Source organism: Eptatretus burgeri, chromosome 10 (assembly GCF_056783735.1).
Source record: "Eptatretus burgeri isolate ZD-2024b chromosome 10, Ebu_testis_v1, whole genome shotgun sequence".
NCBI lineage: Eukaryota > Metazoa > Chordata > Myxini > Myxiniformes > Myxinidae > Eptatretus > Eptatretus burgeri.
Genome location: NC_140970.1, coordinates 5,912,437 through 5,930,934, shown reverse-complemented (window position 1 = coordinate 5,930,934; position 18,498 = coordinate 5,912,437). Strand labels below are relative to the sequence as shown.

Genomic DNA, 18,498 nt, shown 5'->3' with positions numbered 1-18,498 from the left:
ACGTCACCAAATGACGTCATAATGTCTCAAGCTTGACATATCTAGAAAGCACTCATCGAGGTGTTCAATTTGAGGTACTACACGATATGGTTCCTAAAACTTGAAAATTTGGCCTTGCGGTCAAATATGTTTGACCTTTGGCGCTAACCATGAAGGTCAAGGCCAATCGCCACCAAAAATTAATCAGCTGAGCGCCAGACCATGAACTATATTCCCATGAAGTTTGAAGACGATCCGATCAAAATTACTCAAAAAATAAGGGTTTCGTCGACTCCCCTGATTTGTGACAGTGACCTTGACCTTTGACCTTGACCTTCAAAATTTTATGTGCTGAAAGGGACCTCTATAGGCCTCTGATATGCGAAGTTAAAAAATTTCCAATGATAACTGTGCTCTGCAGAGTGATTTATACGTGATTACATACCAAAAATAAAAAACAACAACAAAAAAAACATATGAAGGTCAAGGCCAATCGCCACCAAAATTTAATCAGCTGAGCGCCAGACCATGAACTATATTCCCATGAAGTTTGAAGACTATCCGATCAAAATTACTCAAAAAATAAGGGTTTCGTCGACTCCCCTGATTTGCGCCAAAGTGACCTTGACCTTTGACCTTGACCTTCAAAATTGTGTGCACTGAAAGGGACCTCTATAGGCCTCTGATATGCGAAGTTACAAAAATTTCCGATGATAACTGTGCTCTGCAGAATTTTTTATACATGATTACAGACAAACAAAAAAAAAACATACAAGCTGACTAACATATCTTGCAAAAACTTCGTTTTGGCAAGATAATAATAATAAGTCCGAATACAAAGCAAACATGGATGGGCTTTGCATTTTCAGATGCTTTCTAGTTACAATTACATTTGAAATCATGTTGTTAATGTGGTTATTTTCATTGTGAACGGTTGATGATTCTGCTGAATATGGTGTCAACCGATGTGTACTGGTCTTGGCCCACACATTCCATTTTTTTTTGTCAGGTGTGATCATCCGCAAGTCTGGGGCACCAGTTGGAATTTCCAAAGAAGCCTCGCTCTGGAAGCTGCTGTGGTAAGAATAGGGTTTTCTTGGAGGAGGGTGAGTTGGTTAGTCAGCACACTGAGCTGAGGCCGAAGCAAGCTCAGTCGAGACATGGCAATACGACCGGGACCTCTTTTGCTGGGCAAGGATGCAGCATGGCTAACGGTTGAGGTTTGTCGTGAATTTCAACGGGGAACATGCCCACGGACCCCTGAGGAGTGCCGTTATGCCCACCCTCCAGAGGGATGTCACGTGGAGAATGGACGCGTCACCGCCTGCTTTGACTCGCTTAAGGTGTGTTGCAAAATGAAAGCATAATCATGCTCAAGCTGGGTTTGTGTTCAATTGTAAATAGTATTTTACTTTTTATGCCTCTGCTGACGAAGACGCCGGTGGCATTATGTTTTCAGGTTGTACATCCGTCCGTATGTACGTACATCCATGCTAATTTTATGTTTTCTCTGCAACTGCTTATCTGATTGACAAAACAAATTATTCACAGGTGCGAATAGTCATGTGGAATGTTTTAGTGATAATTATGATGTCATAATTATTCTTAAAACATTCTACATGAGTATTCGCACCTATGGCAAAAATTTTGTGTCAATTGGACATCGGTCACGTGGTATGGCAGCCATGTTGGGAAAATGGAAAACTTTGAACCTCTGTATCTTTGTAAACGCTACATGGAAAAAAATGAAACTTTACAGATGTGAAGCATTTCCAAATGGAAACAAAGGGGATTTTTTTGATGTCATAGGTGGCTTCGTTATGACATAATTGCATACATCGCTTTATCCGGTCAGTATGGAAATATTTGAGGGTCGTCTAGGACTAAATTGGATGGGGTGAAAAAAAAATTGATGACGTCATTGGTCACATGGTTCAGCAGCCATATTATTTTTTAACATAAAAACCTTCGAAAATGATCTTCGAAATGCCTGAACAGATCAAGGTGAAACTTAACAGGCATGATCGCCTATCTAAGAGGAACTAAAAGTTCTCCACCTATGACGTCATATGTCACATGGTTTGGCAGCTATGATTTTTTTTTTTGAAGAATAAGCCTTTAGAAATCTTCTCCAAAACGGCTTCACAGATCGAGGGGAAACTTCACCCACATATTCCTCAAGCCTTTGGGATACCAGGGTGTTCATGAATAATTAATAGGTCACCTGGTCTGGCAGCCATATTGGATTGAATGAAAATCTTTAAAACATTGTTTCTCTTGAACTGTTTCATCAATCGATGTGAAGCGTCACAGTTATGATCGAGTAGTCATGTTGAATATATGTTTTAAATTTCAACCTGATCGGACGCATGGTTTGGCAGCCAGAATTATTTAATATTTTGAATTTGGGGTTCAGGGATTGAAATCAAACATGTTACATGTATAATGATGTAATAATGTGGGCAGATGCATATCTGGCAACGTCGTGACGTCAAAGAGTGACCTTCAAGTTTTATTTACGTTTTTCCATCTCATTTTCATTATTGTCCATATTTGTGATTGACGAGAAGGCACTAAGTGCATTAAGTCACAATTTCACCACTTTGTGCTATCAGCAGGTGTGTAGCGGATGGAACCTGAAATGGCAACTCTCAAGCCATTTCATAAATTGTCAAATTTTTCCCAGTTTCAGACGTATTGGCACATTAAAACAATGGAATGCAGTACAGCAAGGAGTTGTGATACTAGTTGTTATAGGTATGACTCACTCCCAACATAATATACAGTATCTTATAAATAATTTCAAGTGTTTGTGCGTTTGTTTGTTACTCTTTCACAGATTTTTCGTGTAGGTACTTCAGAATCTGGCCATGAATTAAAGCTAACATACGTCGGCTTTGAAGGCCGTTTTGAGGCCACCAAAGGCTGCTATAAAGTGCATATTGGGATGTGGGGTTATGCAGTGCTGCCACCAGCCTGTAGGCAAAAGGTAACCACCATGACACCAATAACTACATAGCTTTTCACTGTCCAACACATCCCAAAACCACCCCTGGGAAAATCTCACCCGGCCGGGCAGCACTTGGTATATCTCCCCTCCCCCAGGTATATCATATATATGTGTTGTGATTTTTAGTTTCGAAGGATTGGAGTCTGAATATAAATCACCATTCTTGTGGTGTGTGAGAAAAACATTACACAGTGGAACAGGTCGTTACTTGGAAACATTGTTAAGCTGGGTATATTGTAGAAATAACTTCTCGGGGTTAACATTGCTCAGCATAGTTTAGTGATCTCTGCATTAAATGTACTGCACTAAAATAAGTGTGAGGTGATGCAGTCGTGGTATTAGATATGTGTCACTTTATGGACATAAAGACATCGTACAGCCTCCCCAATGTGTTTGTCTAAAAACTGCTATCCTTTTGAACCCCTATTTAATGTTCTCCCCTTGTAATCTGTCTTTTATGTTATTTTAAAGCTTCTGGGTAGGCCACGAAGTGCTCGTCTGCATTGGAAAACCACGCTTCTGCCGGCCCAAGAAAGGAGTAGGACCATCCCAAAGTGACAAGTAGGAGGGTCGGGGAGCAGTCCTCCACCCATCAAATGTACCTTTGGGGCAATGGTGAGTAAGGTGGGGGATGGCGCGGTATGTCACGGTAAAGGAACGTGCAGTGAGGGGGAATCAGGAGATGCCTGGACTCCACCTAGAGAGAGTCCACAAAGCTGCCCAGTGTCGCGCCCCAATCCAGTCAGCCACGCCTCTTCTCCTCCTCACTTGCGCCGAGCTTCGCACTGACCAAGGGTGCAACTGACTTCTTTTTCCACCCTACATCGGTTCCTGCTGTGTCTCGACAACACAACAAGGGTATTTCTGTCTCGTCCATCTCTATCTGTAGTCTATTTCTCATGGAATGACTGGGGCCTTAAAGGTAAATAAGTAAAGTTCCCAACCATTTGTTGGTTTTGTGGGCAAATATCATTGAGGGTTAAGGGGTATTGTTTGTTGCATCATTAATTGTTATTGCTCCCTTTTGTAGTCCCATGTCCTGTGTGTACTATTATTGTGAAACCAACTTGGTCTCGGAGTGAATTTGTTTGGTCCTGATTGCGACTGCAATTTGGCACGTCTGTTGAGGGATCAACTGGGTATAGGTAGGTGATCAGCGCCAATAACAGGACCATGTCATGCACCTCACCGGCTCCAGTCAGCTGTTAATTAGAAGATCATGTGCATGGCACAGAATTAACGCAATGCATCAGCTGACTTGGTGGTTACATTAGCATGGTATCGTGGTATTAGACACGTGATCCAGCTTAGAGCTATTGAATTAGTTGACTGTTGATGCAGCCCTGTTCAAGTTCAAGTCCCGTGGACGTCACATTGGTGTCAGGGTGTTGGATGTTCGAACCCCTCTAAATTATATTTGGTATCGGGAGAATATACTAAGATTAAAATCTCGCCACGAATTGGAATATAAAATTACTACAGAAAAGCGCGCGAGCGCGGGAAAATTTTGGCGGGATTTTTCAAATTTAAATTAATTGGTGGCAAACGGGACTTCTGCACCATGGCGGATGTGCAGATGTTTGAGGAGGAAGGCCACGTGTCTGGCAGCGAGTCGGGGGAAGAAGGGAGAGACGGGGGTAGGGTTGGAACCTCCCCCATTCCGAGCGTGGACCGTGTTTCATCGCCCGTAACGGGGCCGGCAGCGCCGGAAACCGGCACGATGACGATCTGGACAATGTTGGAACGTTTAATGAGTGCAATTACAGCACAGGGGGCAAAAATGACGGCACAGGGGGCACAAATGGCAGAAATGACGGCACAAATGGAAAATCAATTCGTGACACAGAGGGCAGACATGACGGCACAGGGGGCAGAAATGACGGCACAAATGGAAAATCAATTCGTGACACAGAGGGCAAAAATGACTGCACAGGGGGCAGAGATGGCGGATCGATTGGGGGTAATGGGGGAACAGTTGGGTGCACGGATTGATTTAATGAGGGATGAATTGGGGGAAAAGATGGAGAAAATGAAAACTGAGATGCAGGAGTGTGTGGATGTTAAATTGGGAGAAATACAAAGTAAATTCGAGGATAGATTGGAGGAAACAAAGGTAGAAATTACATTGGAGGGGGAAAATATACGAAAAAAATTGGTAGATAAAATTGATGCAACGAACATTCGGGTTGATAAAGTGGATGAAAGCCTGGAACGTCATCGTGCCTGTGTGGATGCTCGTATGCAGCTGCAAGTTGAAGAATGGGGAGAGCTGAGGAAACAAGGGATGAATTTGGCGGAGTAGGTAAAAGGATTGGAGGCTCGTTTGGACGAACAAGATAAAATTATGAGCCAAGATGAAGTCTCGGATAAAGGCCTGGTAGAGCCGTCTTTTGTAAGTAGAGTGTCCGGGTTGGTTGAGGAGCAGCTACAAACTCGCGACGGAGCCTTGGAGGAGGTTGTGCGGGCCCAGAAGATCCTGCGGGAAGAGGTGAATCGGTCCATTCAACGTTTGGAACAGGAGGCAAAATTGACCCATGAGACCCTCACCACAAAATATCTTTGGCCACAGTGGGCTCCGAAATTGGATACGCAGCCACAAGGGTGTTTGATCCCTGGGCTGGATTCGGACAAGGGAGAAACTGAGAAGCGGGCCACCGTAAAAGTGATCCCCCTGGTAAATTTTGACGGGTCAGGGAGTCTTGAAGCTTTTCTGACGCAATTTGAGTGTATTTCCCGACTAAACGGGTGGAATGAGCGGGAACGTACAGGGAATTTGGTGGCAACGTTGCGGGGACCAGCCGCAGATGTGTTAAACGTGATCGCGGAGGGATGTTGACCAGCTCCCACATTTGCGAGGCGTTGAGCCGTCGGTTTGGGTTCACGGCAAACTGTGATTTGGTGCGGTCCCAACTCCAGCACCGCAGATTAAAGCCGGGTGAGACAGTGCAGGAGCTGGCACAGGACATTTACCAATCAGTCAGGATCGCGTATCGGGACCTTACAGTGGAGGCATGGGACAGACTGGCACTAGAGAAATTTTTAGCTGCTCTTCCTGACCCTGAGGTCCGAGCGCTAGTGGAGTTACAGGATCCACCCACCGTTCACCGAGTGGCCGGGTGCGCGGCCAGGCTGGCCTCGTGGAGTCGGCCGGGTCGGGTTCCAGAGAGGCCATCGGTGACGATCCGACAGGCGGAGATCCAGGATCAGGGAGGGGGGCTGGGAGAAATTGGCATTACCCAAATGTTTCAGGAAATTTGCCAGAAACTGTCAAGTTTGATAAAGGGTAATCCGGTAGTTAGTGCGCCAAAGCGGCGGGGTCCAGCCCAGCCAATAGAGCAATTCTATTATGGCCGAGGGGGTCCGGAACCGGAAGAGACATTTCACCGATACTCACGGGGGCCTTTTATGGGGAGTTGTTTCCGGTGCGGGCGAAGAGGACACATGCAACGATATTGCCGGTACCCGGCGATGGAGGGACCCTCCAATAGACTTTTAGACTCGGAGAGGGTGAATCCTCCTGCTGAACCGCCAGGTCTATCCGAGATGCCCTTTCATAGGTCGGGTCCGGAGATCACTGTCGGGGGTCGGGGAGACTAGATTGGGCTGAGCATATACGGCCATGCTCGGCTGCTGAGATTGTGGCGAAGTGCCCTCCTTTGGTGAAAAAAAAATGAATTGTGGGAAAATTGGTAAGTTCTGCTGGGTTTTAGAGTGACAATCGGGACAGTGGGTAATTGGTAACAAAGCGGGCACAAGTGGCTGTCCAATGGCTGGTGCGTGGATCGGGTGAGAAGTGCTGTGTGAGTTGTTTTAAGTTAAGAAGTGAAATGTATGGTGCACACGTTGATTTTTTATTGGACATGGTGTGGTAACAGGGAAGGTCATGGTCGGTGAAGTGTTAGAAATGCAGGTGTCACATGTAAGGCCGATGGGGTGGGGGGAGTCATGTGAGTTTTGTGGGTGGGGATGATGTGCTTGTCCACAGGGATTGCTGAAGCTCACGGTGAGCGTGAATTGCGACCCCCTTCAAGGAGATTCACCACCTGGTGGCTAATGGTGACAGTGTCTGGAGGCAACTGGGAGAGGGTCTGGTTGGGCGACCAAGGCGGGGGTAGGACCTTGGCGACCCAGGAAGGCCAGAGGAGCCAGTGAGACCCCTTCCAGAGTGTTTTACGGGATTAGAGCTGATGGCTACCAGAGGGGAGGGAATCGAAGGGAGCGGGGCGGAGAAACGTCCGGGTTGGACTAAAGCTTACCTGTGGGCATGGTTGCACCTGAGATGCCCCCATCATCTTGTGGTAACCCACCCCACGGCCATGACGGGATTCAACCTGCATGATTAAAATGAGGACCATGACCTAGAAATGTGATGATTACCATGGTGTGAGTGTTGTGAAGATGTATGAGTCCCACTCGATCCCACACAACTTGACAGGTGCAGCAAGGGCATGATGTCCGCATAATTTTGGGGCAAGCAAAATTTGAAAATTGGCTCCCCAGGTAATGCTGGGTCTATTAGCATCCACTGGGGGAGGCGGTCAAGTGTAAATATCCTGTGAATAGTGTTGTTAAGGCTTAGAGTAGGAATGTAAAGTATAAGTGTTGTGTTTTTGTGGAACCTTTTGTTTCCCCTCCCCAGATCACTGGAAGAGCGTTGGGCAAGAGCGATGATCCAGAAGATGGAGTGCAACTTCGCTCAGTGCTATCATGTGATAAAAAAAAGAAAAAAAGAATGATTGTTTAGGCGAGGATAAGGCCATAAGGGGGTAGTACATTAAGCAGGATAGGTAAGTTAGCTGCGACTCACTACCCATTGCCCCTCCTACTTTATTTCGTTAGGTTAATTAGGTGTGAGTCAGTAAGTGTTAAGGCTGGTACGGTAGCGCCTGTGATATACCTTGCAGGAGCTGCGGTACCAGAGGAGGGGGCAGTGTTACATTTGAGGGGGGGGTATGCATTCAAAGGGTAATTAGGATGTTTAATTAGGTATGCCATGCTGTTCGAGTTTACCAGGATATCGATGTAATAAGTAGCAATTCAGTGGTGATAAGTTGTCTAGTAAATGTTCATTTCTTCAAGGGGGAAATGATAATTGTCACGTAATTAGATAGAGACACGGGATAGGGTAAGTGTGTCTGCGTAAACCCCTTTTAGTAGTCCCTGGAGGCTGGCCGTGACGTCACAGGACAGTGCAGCGGATGGCTCCGCCCCGTGATCACGATTGGCAGAAGGCGACAGCGGTGGGCCAATAAACGGCTCGATTGGAAGTGACGAGGACAGGAGGATAAAAAGGTTCTGTTCGGGGTCGAAAAGGAAGAGGAAGAAGATCGGGACAAAAAGATCGTGTTTTTTTGGTGGGGAGGCTGTTGCGCGGAGAGCATCCTTGTTGTTGTGCTGATTCGATCGTGTTCTTCATCGTGTCTTGGAGCCTTGCTGAGCCTCGTGCCTCACCTTGGTTGGCTCTGGGGTTCTGCTGACTCGGAGTACGGGGTCGAACGGCGGGCGGACCTGCCTCCCTCTCCTGCTCGCAACTTGGCGCCAGAACTGGTTCCCTGGCGGCTGTTAGCGGACTTGGGCCAAGACCAGGAGGTCGACAGCACCACGGTTTCTCCTGCCCCCCTGACGAGAGCAAGGCCAGCTCGTCCGACGCCGATCCAGGGACAGTTGCGTCCACACCACGGTCCAGCCTGACCACCAGAAATAGCTACGTTGTGTGTGTGTGTGTGTGTGTGTGTGTGTGTGTGTGTGTGTGTGTGTGTGTGTATGTGTGTGTGTGTGTGTGTGTGTGTGTGTGTGTGTGTGTGTGTGTGTGTGTGTGTGTGTGTGTCTGTGTGTGTCTGTGTGTGTCTGTGTGTGTCTGTGTGTGTCTGTGTGTGTCTGTGTGTCTGTGTGTCTGTGTGTCTGTGTGTCTGTGTGTCTGTGTGTCTGTGTGTCTGTGTGTCTGTGTGTCTGTGTGTGTGTGTGTGTGTGTGTGTGTGTGTGTGTGTGTGTGTGTGTGTGTGTGTGTGTGTGTGTGTGTGTGTGCGCTTGCTTGGCGCCTTAGAGGGTTTGAGATCTGTATATTCATTGGAATTGTCTGTGTTTTTCCCCACGCCCAATCCCACACCATCCCGTCGAATCGCCCCGGATCCCTTTTCTTGCCGAGTCTTGTTATTTCTGGTTAATAGTAAAAACAAATAAACATCATCAACTCAGTGAAAAGTGACTCGTGCCACCTTCCTCGTCCCGTTTGCGGTAGAGCGATTAGAACCGCCATGTTTGGGTTATAAATAAATAAACCGCCTCCATCGTTTCGGCTCATTCAACGTTGGCGGGACTGTTCAAGTCCCGTGGACGTCACAATACTATTGCATCATTTCATCAAGCTATTGCACAATCATGATACTATTGCATCATGTCATCAAGCTATTGCGCATCACACTATTGTGCAACTATTGCATCATGAGTTTTCATGACCTATATCCGGAAATAACTAAGAAACTGTTTACCGTAGGTCGTTTACCGTAGGTCAAAACGGATCACACTCTACTGAGCCACGATTGAATAAACTAAACTAGATCGACGCGCATGTAGAAATGCCAAAAAAAAATTGCAAAATTTTTTTTTTTCTCTAACAATTTTTTTTTGGGGGGGGGGGGTGGAAATCACTTAAAACATGTAGAAATGCAAAACAAAAAATTTAAATTTTTTCAAATAAAATGAAATTTTTTTGAAAAAAAGTAAAATTTTCCGTTTTTTTTTTCTCCATTTTTGGGGGGGGTTGGAAATCACTTAAAACATGTAGAAATGCAAAAACAAAAATTCTAATATTTTTTTCAAAATGGCCGCCATAGCGGCCATATTGGACTTTGGACCAAGTCCAAAATCTGATGGCATGATTCTTGGACCATACCTAATCCCCCCACCAAGTTTCGTCGAAATCCGTCGGTGTTTTTCTGTAATACTGTTCACAAACAAACAAACAAACAGACGGGTGAAAACAGTAACCTCCGTCCATCTTCGATGGCGGTGGTTAATCAGGACACAAAATAACAAAGAGAATAGCAGGAGTAAGGGGAAACAACAACAGCAGGGCAGAGGGAGAAAGTAAATGGAGACAGACAAACAAGGGATGCAGGTAACAATGAGAGGTAAGTGAGAACATAATGGGTGGACGATATGGATACATAAGCAAAATTGTGTGACGAGTTTGTGATTTTGTCAAGGTCCGAGGAAAGGGAAGAGGCTGCTGCCTGTCTGTCAGAAGAATGAGAGATGTCACGGCAGAGAGTGGAGTCATCAGCAAAGAGATAAAGAGGATTTTCCAGAGCATCATTGAGATCATTGATGAAGAATAGGAATAATATGGGGCCAAGAACACTTCCTTGGGGTAATCCAACCTTGACATGGAGAAGAGACGAAAGGGTTCTGTTGAGAGCCACACGTTGTCTCCGAGAGGGGAGGAAGTCAGTAATCCAAGAGTGGAGTTAGTCTTGGATTCCATAGGCAGACAGTTTGGAGAGCAAAGCAGGATGCCAGACTGTATCAAAAGCTTGAGATATGTCCAGGGAGACATCCCTGATATCATGTCCGGTATTGAGGGCCTCCATCATTGTTGGGAGAGAAGAAGCAGCATATCCAAGGTCGAGTGACTAGGTCTGAATCAGAACTGATGAACTGAGATGAGGCTGTTGGAGAAAGGGAATGATTTTATGGCAACTGTGATGATGGATTCCATGACCGTGCTGATGATTGGAAGTGTAGTAAGCTAATTGTGCTGTTGTTAAGAGGACGTTTTTGCACCTTATTTAATGCTGTGATGTTGGATGATTTCTAATTTCCCAGGTGGATATTGGAGACCAGTCCTGAAGTGTAAAAAAAACAAAAAACTTAAAAAAAAAAAAAAAAACCGCGACTATGCGAAGCGCGAATGTCGAAGCAGGTCAAACTTTATGACCCGCAAATCTGCAGTCCACAAATAGCGAAACAACAAATGGCAGGGTTCGGCAGTATAACACAGTATCTCAAAAAGTTGTGGACAGATTCAGACAAAACTTGGTGGATGATTTGGGTTGGCAATAAGAACAAGCTGATGAGATTTTGGTTAAGGTCTTGATCCATATCCGGCCACACAGTGGGTTACAAAACATAAACTGTTCAGCCTAGCGGAGGTATACGCTCGACTGGGTGCCATTCTGGTTTATGTTGTGGGAGTCCTGTGAACGAAACAGCAATGCCAAGTGCAAGAGACAAACATAATGTGGAATTTGTTTTACTCCTGTATTTACTGTATGCATTTATTCCTACTAGGGGAAAAGCCCATCAAAATGACAGGTGCACAAAATTCAATACAAAAAACAGGAGATTACAATACACACAAAGTTATGGATTACGTCCGATTAATTATTTGCAATAAGGGAATGAAAAATGGGAATGGGTCAAAATGGGTACTAAACGTAGAGGTGTCAAAACGTTAGGCGGGATTTCTTTGATGTGCTTTCAGCATTAATGTGAAATGCACAAACACACGGTGTATAAATAAGCACAGCCTCGATTGCTCCCGAAAAAAAATAAAAAATAACATGCACAATGTATAAGTACAGCCTCATTTACTGTGACGTCCACGGGACTTGAACAGTCCCGCCAACGTAGAATGAACCCGAAACGATGGAGGCGGTTTAGTTATTTATAACCCAAACCTGGCGGTTCTAATCGCTCTACCGCAAACGGGACGAGGAAGGTGGCACGAGTCACTTTTCACTGAGTTGATGATGTTTATTTGTTTTTATTATTAACCAGAAATAACAAGACTGCAAGAAGAGGGATCCGGGGCGATTCGACGGGATGGTGTGGGATCGGGCGTAGGGAAAACACAGACAATTCCAATGAATATACAGATCTCAAACCCTCTAAGGCGCCAAGTACACACACACACACACACACACACACACACACACACACACACACACACACACACACACACACACACACACACACACACACACACACACACACACACAACGTAGCTTCTTCTGGTGGTCAGGCTGGACCGTGGTGTGGACGCAACTGTCCCTGAATCAGCGTCGGACGAGCTGGCCTTTCTCTCGTCAGGGGGGGGGGGGCAGGAGAAACCGTGGTGCTGTCGACCTCCTGGTCCTGGCCCAAGTCCGCTCACAGCCGCCAGGGAACCAGTTCTGGCGCCAAATTGCGAGCAGGAGAGGGAGGCAGGTCCGCCCGCCGTTCGACCCCGTACTCCGAGTCAGCAGAACCCCAGAGCCAACCAAGGTGAGGCACGAGGCTCAGCAAGGCTCCAAGACACGATGAAGAACACGATCGAATCAGCACAACAACAAGTACGCTTCCCGCGCAACAGCCTCCACACCAAAAAAACACGATCTTTTTGTCCCGATCTTCTTCCTCTTCCTTTTCGACCCCGAACAGAACCTTTTTATCCTCCTGTCCTCGTCACTTCCAATCGAGCCGTTTATTGGCCCACCGCCGTCGCCTTCTGCCAATCGTGATCACGGGGCGGAGCCATCCGCTGCACTGTCCTGTGACGTCACGGCCAGCCTCCAGGGACTACTAAAAGGGGTTTACGCAGACACACTTACCCTATCCCGTGTCCCTATCTAATTACAATTATCATTCCCCCCTTGAAGAAATTAACATTTACTAGACAACTTATCACCACTGAATTGCTACTTATTACATCGAGATCCTGGTAAACTCGAACAGCATGGCATACCTAATTAAACATCCTAATTACCCTTTGAATGCATACCCCCCCCTCAAACGTAACATTACTTCCAAAATAATAATAATCGTAAAAAAAAAAAAACAGCGGGAAGTGTATAGGCACAAAACGCTGGCTTGATGGCTCAAAAAAAAACAAAAAACTTGGGTTATGTAATGAAGCATAAAGAAGGTTATGTAAAACATGACTATTGCTTATGTGCATATATTATACATGGTGTTTATACAGCTTGGATAGATTACAATGCCACTGGACCATAAAGGATTATCCTGTAGGCCGGAAGGCTTGAAGCCTGGGGCCTACACAAACTGTGTGCCTCAGAACGCCTGTGACACCGATGGGCTGCGACCTTTTGACATTTGATGATGCTTTTAATAGTCACTTTTGGTGTTTTTCACACTCAAGGGAAAACTTGTAGGGAAGTTATGTCGATTGCGAATATAACACTTCTGTTTTTGAGCCATTTTACCTCACGTCCCGCAGAGCCGATTATTATTTAATATTATCGGATTAGAAATATCTGCTACTATCTTGCTTGCTTTATGACCCGCGAATCTGCAGAGTCAGTTTTAGAGCATCTCAACATTAGGACAGGGTCTGATTCCTTCTACAAGTCACTCCAAGAGACTGTTGATAAATATTTCCCACGAAAATTGGCCAAATTACATATAGCAGATAAACCCCGGATGTCGGCAGGAGTGAAAGCTGCCATTAAGCATCACCAGGAAGCATTCACAAGTGGCTCAATGACCCAATGGCGATACTATAAGAACTTGGCTGCAAAGAAGATTGCTCAAGCTCAGGCAAACTTCTACAGAACTCCCTGGGTGATCTAAGGACATCTGATCCTTTGAGGTGGCATCATGACATCCAGATGCTTGTCCACATGCTCCGGATACCTTCTCCTATCAATTGTGCTTGCATTTACTGAAGGTACTAATGAACAAATAGCTAGTGCAATCAACCACAATTTTTCTTCGCCATCACAAAACCGACCATCCCTACTTGTTCATGAACTTCCATCATATCTACCTGCTGAAAAACCACCTCAACTTGAAGTGTGGGAGATGTACCGTGAATTGAGCAAGATCAATGCAAGGAAAGCCATTGGCCCTGATGACGTTCCAAACAGACTTCTCGAGGATTTTGCATGTGAACTCAGCATTCCCATCACTGATATATTCAATTCATCATTGAGAGAGGGCAAACTTCCACAAATCTGGAAAGATGCTGATGGGGTTCCGGTACCGAAGGAAAAGCTGGCTGTTCTCAAAAAGTTGAGACCAGTATCCCGAACTTTCCAGTGCAAGTAGGTTTGCGAGGGATTTGTTGCCAGATGGATGCAGGAAGATATGATACCCAACACTGATAGACATCAGTACAGGAGTCTTAAAGAGTCCTCAACCACACACTGTTTGGTGGAATTGCTGCATGAATTCTACAAGGGCTCTGATATAACTGACACCATTGGGAATCTTGTTGTTACAGACTTCTCCAAAACTTTCGACTCCATCGATCACACAATTGTTGTCACAAAACTCATCAAGTTAGGAGTCAGAAAAGAAATTATCCCATGGATAGTGGATTTTCTAACAAACAGGAGACAGAGGGTGTAATAGCAAGGCACTCTATCTAACTGGAACTTATTGAGCTCCAGAGTACCACAGGGAATAAAGATTGGTCCTCTGGCATTCCTTGCCATGATCAATGATGCATTGGACTCATCAGAGTTGCAGAAATGGAAGTATGTCGACGGTCTGAGTATCGGAGAGGTGAGATCATCGAGTGCCCCCTCTACAATACAAAACGTGGATTTTTGTGGAAGTCAGGTCCGGAAGTCATTTTTGTGAAAGTCAAAACGTGGAAAAAAAAAACAAACTTTGTGGTCAAGTATGGCATCCTGGACTAACAAAAGGGAAAACTAAAGACCGAGAGAAAATCCAAAAAAGAGCAATGAGGATTGTTCTCGGAAACAAGTATGACTCCAATTTGGATGCCCCAATCGTGACAGGGATTGAACTACTTGAGGAAAGTAGAATAAACCTATGTTCTAAGTTTGCATCCTCTTGTGTGCGATCTCAGAGGTATAGAAACTAGTTCCTGAAAAACTACGACACTCATGCAATGCAGCCCCATGGTACTTGCAAGTCCAAAATCGATCAGTGCAGAACAGCAAGATATCAAAATAGCACGATTCCATTTCTTGTAAAGTATCTCAGTGAAGAGGGGGGTAAAAGGACCAAATAGGTTAAAAGGTTTAATGTTGGAATGCCCAGTGGAATTATTTTTTTGAGATGCTTTTCACCGACACGACTTTCGTATACCGTTTACCTTCGCCGAAGGAGAGGGTATTGCATTTGGGTCTGTCTGTTTGTTTGTTTGTCCGCACAGAATTTTCGAGTTTTTCTCCGCAACCACTTGTCGGATTGAAACGAAATGTGTCAGGTCAGGTCAGATTAGATCTGTGACTTGCAACAGGAACCATGTAAACCTGTACTAACCTGTTTCATGGTTAGGTTGTCGGTGACAAAACCATCTCCCCCACCAAGTTTCTTGGTGAGGAGGGTGCATAACATAGACACCCGCCAGGATAAAGAACAAATCCTGTCAAAAGGTGGAGGAGTTCCTTGTGAGCCAACGGCCATCCATATCTACTGCCCAAATGTGTCTGCGGACGTCCTCATGCAGTTGGGTTACTTTTTTTTCAGAGGTTGGTGGCAGGATTTGCACTCCGGCCACCGTAAAACTCTTCATTCCGCAAAACATTTGAAAAGCATAAAAAAAACACCTGAAAACCCACTCTGTGGGAGTACCTCCTGTGCAGCTGCCCTTCGTAGGGCAGCTCACCGGACGACGGGATTGGGGCAAAGCCTTCGGGACCCCCAATCTTTGACAGGAGGGAAACTACAGGGTAACCTTATCGGGTCAGATTGCGGTAGTGTGTGTCGTGGTGGTGCTTAGGTGTCGTCCACCAGACGGCGTCTCCTTGGGTTAACCTGAGCCGGTGCCTGGAATGTCCTATCCCAAAGAGAGGATGATTACCTGTCTCTTATGATCTGAGCTCAAACGTTTGGAAATCGGTATTGCAGCACTCTCTGAGGATCGGAGACCGGATTGTGGTGAGAGCATGGCGGGTGGTTACACCGACTCTTGGTCTGGTCGCTCTGATGGTTACCATGCCCAAGAAGTTGCTGTCGCTGTGTCCAATAAGCTGACTCCAATGATAATTGAGGTAACACCAGTCAACGAGTGTATTATGAGACGAAGGATTCGTCACTCCTTGGGTGTGATTTCCCTGGTCTCTGTTTATGCTCTGACTGAGGCGAGTGATCTCACCGTGAACGATGCATTCTATGCCACGCTCGAGTGGTTGATCAGTGCCACAGGCGAGATACTCTTATAGTCTTGGGGGATTTCAATGCATCGACCAGAACTGATAGGGATGATTATGAGACGTGTGTTGGTCCCCATGAGTCTGGAACTGTGAACCAGAATAGCACTAAGTTCCTTGACTTTGCAAGAAGTCATGGACTGAGGGTGGCTGGTTCAAGGTTTCAGCACCTACAGGCTCATCGCTGGACTTGGTATTCCAATGCTGGTAGTGTGGCAAAGGAGATTGACCATGTGCTCATTGATGGTCGCTGGAGGATGATCCAGAACTGCAGGGTCTAGCGGAGTACTCAGTTCCTCAATACCGACCACAGGCTTGTTGTAGCATCTCTGAAATTGCAGCTTCAATCCAGGAGAATAGTACCATTCCAGCCATTGGATACCACTGGATACCATTGACCAGAGTGGCAGGGCCAGGCTGAATGGCAGAGCTGAGCTGTTCAGGGAGCTGAGGCGTAAAACTGTACGTGCACTAAGGCTGGACAAGGAGGCCTATGTGTGAGGAATCTGTGAGGGGGTAGATCATCACCTGTGGTCAAGTGATTCTCATCCTGCCTACAGGGGAATTTACGCATTGCGTTCATCCAAGCTAATCCCTCGGTGTACTGCAGTTAGAGCAGAGGGTGGTGCGCTCTTGACAGAGGAGTCTAACGTGAAGGCCCGCTGGGGCGGTTACTTTGAGCGGTTATACCAGGCTGATCCACCAGCTGTCGAGTTGAATGTCAGGGGTGATACAATCCCTATTGCTGACCCTCCAGTCAACTGTGGTCTACCTTCATTTGTGGAAACAGATGCTGCATTGAACAGATGCTGCATTTGTGGAAACGGTGTTTGAAATGGGGTTAAGCTCCTGGGATCTGTGGCATCCATGCTGAACTTCTCAAGGCTGGTGGAAATACTGAACTCATGTCGTTGCATGCAGTTCTGTGCTCTGCTTGGAACACAGGCATCATCCCAACTGACTGGAAGAGGGGCCTTGTTGTCCATCTCTGGAAAGGGGAGGGCGATCGCCAAGACTGCAACAACAACTGAGGGGTGATGCTGCTCTCAGTGCCAGGCAAAGTCTTTTCTCAGATAATTCTTGATAGGGTTGGCCACCATCTGCTTGAGCACCAGTGTCCAGAGCAGTCAGGCTTTACACCAAACAGGTCAATGGTTGACTGTATCCTTGCTCTTCGGGTCCTCACCGAACGCAGATGAGAGTTTCAGCAGGGGCTGCTTCCAGCCTATGTTTATCTCCGTAAAGTGTTTGATTCAGTGAATCGGGATGTCCTCTGGAGGATTCTTAGTCTTTGTGGGATGCCACCAAAACTGATCAATCTGATGTCTGAACTATATTCTGGTACTGAGAGTGCTGTGAGATGTGGTGATAGCATCTCTGACTTATTTGCAGTTGTTACTGGAGTTCGTCTGGTGGTGTGTCCTGGCCCTCCCATTTTTCAGCACTTGTATGGACTGGATTCTCGGGAGGATGTCGGAGAGATTTAGCTGCGGTGCATCGTTTGTGAATGTCAAGATCTCTGACCTTGATTTCGCAAATGATGCAGTCATCTTTCCGGAGACTCTGGATATCCTTTTGGGGGCCCTCGAGGTGCTGAATGAGAAGTCAGAGCCACTGGGATTATGGGTTTCCTGGGTCAAAACTACGATCCAGGCTTTCAATGACATCTTGGATGCTGCTATCCTGTCTGTACCTATTTGCGGCAAGGATGTTGAGGTCACGGAGAGATTCACTTACCAAGGCAGTGATATTCATCTCTCTGCTGGCTGTGAGCCAGAGGTCAACAGATGTCTTGGTCGGGCCTGGGGAGTCATGGATTCACTCGATCATGGGGTGTGGCGCTACCGGTACCTATGCGGGAGGATGAAAGTCTTCAGGTCCTTCATGCTTCCATTGTTTCTCTGTGGATGTGAGACTTGGACTCTGACCAGGGATCTGAGACGGAGACTTGATCGTCTCTTCGGAGAATCCTTGGCTGTCGCTGGTCGGATTTTGTGACCAACGAGCAGTTGCTGAGAAAAACTCAAATGAGATTTGTTACTTGCATAGTCTGTGAGTCAACTGCGGTGCTGTGTGGACATGTGGCTCGTTTTCCTGACGCTGATCCTGCTCACCAGATTCTCTCAGCGAGGGAGCCTCATGTGTGGAGGAGGCCAATGGGCCGACCACGTTCCTCGTGGCTGCAGCAGGTTGATCAGCATCTCAAGGAGATGGGGATGGGCCTGACATCTGCCTGGGGGATGGCCATACGGAGGCTCCTGGAGTCCCGGCGGAAAGTGGTTGCAACCACGTGCTGCTCTGCCGCATGCTCCCATACCTGACCTGGCTGTTTGTTTGTTTGTCCGCACAGAAATTTTGTGTTTTTCTGCACAACCACTTGTCAGA

The 18,498-nt window shown here is 46.3% G+C and overlaps 1 protein-coding gene across 2 annotated transcripts in view; it reads left to right on the top strand.

The window, feature by feature from the left end:
• Window positions 1–18,498, top strand: part of LOC147017879 (muscleblind-like protein 2a) — an 86,232-nt gene that overhangs the window by 20,891 nt on the left and 46,843 nt on the right. For both annotated transcript variants that reach the window (XM_085896954.1, XM_085896955.1), the window contains one exon: window positions 989–1,322. In XM_085896954.1, coding sequence (XP_085753080.1) covers window positions 1,140–1,322 — 183 coding nt within the window. In that variant the 5' untranslated portion in view covers window positions 989–1,139. The remainder of the gene's footprint in view (window positions 1–988; window positions 1,323–18,498) is intronic.